This window comes from Ammodytes marinus (assembly GCF_949987685.1).
Source record: "Ammodytes marinus genome assembly, chromosome: 25".
NCBI lineage: Eukaryota > Metazoa > Chordata > Actinopteri > Uranoscopiformes > Ammodytidae > Ammodytes > Ammodytes marinus.
Window position 1 is genome coordinate 1,898,407 of NC_137229.1, and position 5,000 is coordinate 1,903,406.

The 5,000-nt window shown below is 40.2% G+C and overlaps 1 protein-coding gene across 1 annotated transcript in view; it reads right to left on the reverse strand.

Annotated features, from left to right (window-relative positions):
• Positions 1–5,000, reverse strand: part of adam15 (ADAM metallopeptidase domain 15) — a 45,156-nt gene that overhangs the window by 31,570 nt on the left and 8,586 nt on the right. Inside the window, exons 3-4 of the mRNA XM_080053395.1 lie at positions 933–1,009; positions 1–78 (exon numbers count right to left, since the gene is read on the reverse strand). The exon at positions 1–78 is cut by the window's left edge and continues 1 nt beyond it. Of these exons, the coding sequence (XP_079909521.1) occupies positions 1–78; positions 933–1,009 (155 nt within the window). The remainder of the gene's footprint in view (positions 79–932; positions 1,010–5,000) is intronic.

Genomic DNA, 5,000 nt, shown 5'->3' on the forward strand with positions numbered 1-5,000 from the left:
ACAGGGTGGGCCTTCACAGACACGCCGGTGCCGTTGGGAAGGTAGTAGAAAACGTTTGGTGGTTTGGGAAGAAGATCGCTGCAAAAAGTAACAATAGCTTTGTTAAACCTGCAGTGTGTAGAATTTTGGGTTTTATTTCCTAGCAGATTTTGTAGAAAGTAATTATAATATCCATAAGTACATTTAATTTAGTGCATAATAGCTGAAAAAAAATGTTTTGAATGATTATTTTTTCCCTTAGAAAGGATCTCATATATGTCTATATTTCTGCATATCTTGGACCAAGGCCTAGTGCCGCCATCTTGAAAGTGTCATAGTTGGAATGTCATCAGGTGCATTGTTTAAAATGTATAATTGTTCTTGTCCTTGAAGGCCACTGTAGCTTCTGTTATTATTCTAAAGGGGTGGGGTTACCCAGGGAGTGTTGCATTCTAGAACTTTGTAGAACTTTCTTGATGATGTCATATTACACACTGCACCTTTAAGTGTGTGTGTAGACTCTGCATATCTGTCACATTACAACCCCTATCCAAGTATTTATCATACAAAAGGGCAATCAAAAAATGTAAGACCTTTTTTTTGTTTTTTTGCTTTTTCGTGTTTTAACCTCTGATGATGCATGATTATGGAGGTGACTTTATATTCATTGTCGTTTTATCTTTTTTTTACACACACAAAGCAACACCTGCACCGTCGCAACAAGGACATACAAAAAAAGAAAGAAAAAAAAAGGCAAATGTATCCCATGTTCTCATCCGTAATGTGAGACTTCTGTAAAGGGAGTTCAATACTCAGTGGAACTCAACACTTTGAAGGCCTTGTTTTGAAAATATTCAAATCAAATTAAAGTCATGTGTTTTTCATGCTTTTCAGATCCCACTCTGTGTGTGTCTGTGTTGTGTTCACTGACACTCTGTAAATGAGAGACTCACTGGTTCTTCTGCAGGTCCAGTAGATAGATTCTCCCTCCGACCTCCAGCCCACACTGCAGCCTGTCTGGGTGGCCGTGCTGAGACACACAGGGACAGAAAGACATTAGTTATTTAATAATAATAATAATAATAATAATAATAATAATAATACATTTTATTTGGAGGCGCCTTTCAAGATTATCAAGGTCGCCGTACATTTAAAAAAAAACATATCCAGTGTAAAAGCAAGGCAGGTACACAAATAAAATTAAAAACTATTTAAAATAAATAGACAATGGGTGATGTGGGTGATGTAACACTCTTTGTTTTAGTTACTTGGGAGGGAAGACACTTGGGATGGACATCATTAAATCAATAATCAGGTGCACCATTAGCCTGTCACCTCCCGCCTACCTACTTCCGCTCAATTATCATTTCCCTTCAGTAGTCAGTCTGGGTCTGCAGTATATTCTTAGGTTTTCTCTGGATAGATTTTTGGCGGTCCAATCAGCATACAGAGGGAGTGGCTGAGAACAATGACGTTGAGGTCGTGCGCCAGTTTCAGTTGTAGTCAGAAGCCGGCGCATGACATAACGTCACGACCAAACGTTATGCGATTGGTTGGCAGATCCAGAGTGGCACTGGGCAGATCCAATAGTTTTAAACTTCAACAGACACCCGCCTTCAAGTGAGTTAACGTTTGTCAATTGAGCGATTCCAGACCTTCTGTATTTTTAAAGACAAACTGCTTCCTCTGATCTATACGAAAGAGTATAAGGGCCACAGGGAAGAAAGAAAAAGACAAAGGTTGCGTTCCGAATCGCATACTTTCTACTATACAGTATGTAGAAAAAAGATTTAGGATGTCCCGATTCTTGTGGCCAGATTTAGGATGGATAGAAGTACCCGGATGTCCTACTTCATGCGGCCAAGATTGTTAGTGTTGAAAACTGCATCCTATTTGGGCGATTCTGACCCACAATCCAGTGCACACGTGAAGTGACGTAACATCGACGAAGCCTCCACATGAAAACAAACGGGGATGAGACGGATATAAAAGCAAGAGACAAGATCAAGGCGCAATGTTATGATGAAATAAGAGAGTAAAAGCATGTCCCAATAGTATGCCTACTGCATCCTAACTAGATTATTTTTATCGTCGGATGTAGTATGTAGAATAGAAAAAAGAAAGAGTATGCGATTCGGAACGCAACCAGACAGACAGAAGATTCCCCCTATAAAAAAATGAATCCTCTTCTAGTGTATTTTCCTCCCTGTGGCCGTGTGGCCCGAGCACTCTTCCTTAGACCTACACGTGTGTTTCAAATATGCAGGAAATTCACAAGCTTCCGTTCACCATTCCCGACCATCCAATATTTATTTTGCAAGTGTCACTTCCTGTCCGGTCCAATAGGATGTGGGCGTGTGTGTGTGTGTGTGTGTGTGTGTGTGTGTGTGTGTGTGTGTGTGTGTGTGTGTGTATGTGTCTGTGTCTGTGTCTGTGTGTGTGTGTGTGTGTGTGTCTGTGTCTGTGTCTGTGTCTGTGTCTGTGTGGGTGTCTGTGTGTGTGTGTGTGTGTGTATGTGTGTGTGTGTGTGTGTACGTGTGAGTATTTGTCCCTGGGCAAAGAGACACTGAACCCTAAATGTCTCCTGATAGTTAGCTTGCACCCTGTGTGGTAGCTGCTGCTGCTATCGGTGTATGAATGTGTGTGTGAATGGGTGAATGTGTACAAAACAATGTAAAGTGCTTTGGGTCTGTAGAAAACCAGGGAAAAGTGCTATATAAGTGGAGTCCATTTAACATTTACTTCCTGAGTTTAATCCAATAGGGTGGGACTAAGAGCTTCCTTCAGCCAATCAGTGAGTGTTTCCTGTCTCTTAATGGAGCCGCTCTTTGAAGAGGAGACATCCTGACTAACAACGCCTCCCCGCTTTCTCCTCTCAGCAAGTGTGTGTGTGTGTGTGTGTGTGTGTGTGTGTGTGTGTGTGTGTGTGTGTGTGTGTGTGTGGGAGAGTGTGTGTGTGAGAGAGAGAGTGTGTGTGTGGGTGTGTGTGTGTGAGAGAGAGAGTTAATGTTCTTCTAACAAAATTGGCAGCAAATAAAACCTTTCACTTTTTTCGTATTGCCTTATTGCCCAATTCCTTCTCAAATACATTCTGTGTGTGTGTGTGTGTGTGTGTGTGTGTGTGTGTGTGTGTGTGTGTGTGTGTGTGTGTGTGTGTGTGTGTGTGTGTGTGTGTGTGTGTGTGTGGGCGTTCTTTCAGGATAATCCTGTTATATTAGGCCAAATGCCCAAGAGACAAACGCAAAAGTACAGACAGGTAGTGGATCATGAGGAGATATTCACAGATTTTGACAAAAAGTGATTTTTCAACAAGCGTTCTCCAGAATCACTGACTACACCTTTAAAGGCATCAAGGAAACTGTCCCTGCATTCCAATACCCAAACTTCCATACTATAAAGTAGCCACAAGGAACTTTTAAATATTTCTGAAACAGTCTAATTTTTCCTCTTATGATCATTAATTACATGTAACAGCAAACGAGACCATCAGTGCAAAAGAATGCTATTTTTATATAGTTTTTCTTAATGCCTTTGTCATGGGTATACGCTCACCCAGGACTAACCCAGTGGATGACCGCCCTGTAATAAAAACTATGGGATTTGGAACGTAAATCCCTGTACATGTAACTGCCCCAGAGTTAGAGAGGCTAGAACACTGAGGTTATTTGGGTCTGAATTATTTCTTGCACACAGCACTGCAGATGATTAGAGTGAGAACACAATGGACCCCAGACTGAAGACAGATCACATGGGAAAACAAATAAACAAATCTTTCCCTGCGTTCCAAATCTCATTCTCTCTCTTTTCTCTATTCTACATACTACATCTGACCATAACAAGAATCTAGTTAGGATGCAGTAGGCATACAATTGGGACACACTTTAACTTATTTATTTCATCCTAACATGGCTCCTTGATCTTGACTCTTGCTTTTATATCCGTCTCATCCCCGTTTGTTTTCATACGGAGGCTCCATCGATGTGACGTCACTTTTCAACACTAAAAATCTCGACCGGATGTACGTAGTTGAAAATTCGGGTATTTCTAACCATACTAAATCTGGCCACAAGAATCAGGACATCCTAAATCTTTTTCTATCATACTAAATAGCAGAGATGGGGGTAAGTCACTAATGTGCAAGTCACAAGCAAGTCTCAAGTCATAACCTTCAAGTCTCAAGCAAGTCCAAGTCACTGTGGTGAGAATCAAGCAAGTCACAAGTCAAGTCATTGCTCAGGTCAAGCAAGTCACAAGTCAAGTCATACAAAAATCATATTATCTAACCCAGTTTCTACATTTAAAAGACCTGCATTTCACAGTTCTCTTCTTCATACCGTCATCGACAACATCATCCTTGAACTACAATTGAATTATTCTTGGTCTGACCGAGGGGTCTTCAACTAAAATTGAAATGGGTCCAGTTGACAACATTTTCTTACAGCAAAGGTCCGAATCTCATAATGTCTGCATCCAATAGCGACCCCTTATCTATCACATATGATCAACACCGAACATTTCCTTTTCTTTCAACCACATTTAGGCTACTTTCAATTTTCAAGTAGCTTACTTTTAACATGGAAAACAAGAAAGGCAAATAGTAACAGATAGCCTACTACTTAGGCTACACAAAACAGACACTTAAACCTGCAGTGTGTAGAATTTTGGGTTTTATTTCCTAGCAGATTTTGTAGAAAGTAATTATAATATCCATAAGTACATTTAATTTAGTGCATAATAGCTGAAATTTTTTTTTGAATTATTTATTTTTCTCTTAGAAAGGGTCTCATATATGTCCATATTTCTGCATATTTTGGACCAAGGCCTAGTGCCGCCATCTTGAAAGTGTCATAATTGGAATGTCATCAGGTGCATTGTTTAACATTTAGAATTGTTCTTGTCCTTGAAGGCCACTGTTGCTTCTGTTATTATTCGAAAGGGTTGGGGTTACCCAGGGAGCGTTGCATTCTAGAACTTTCTAGAACTTTCTTGATGATGTCATATTACACACTGCACCTTTAATC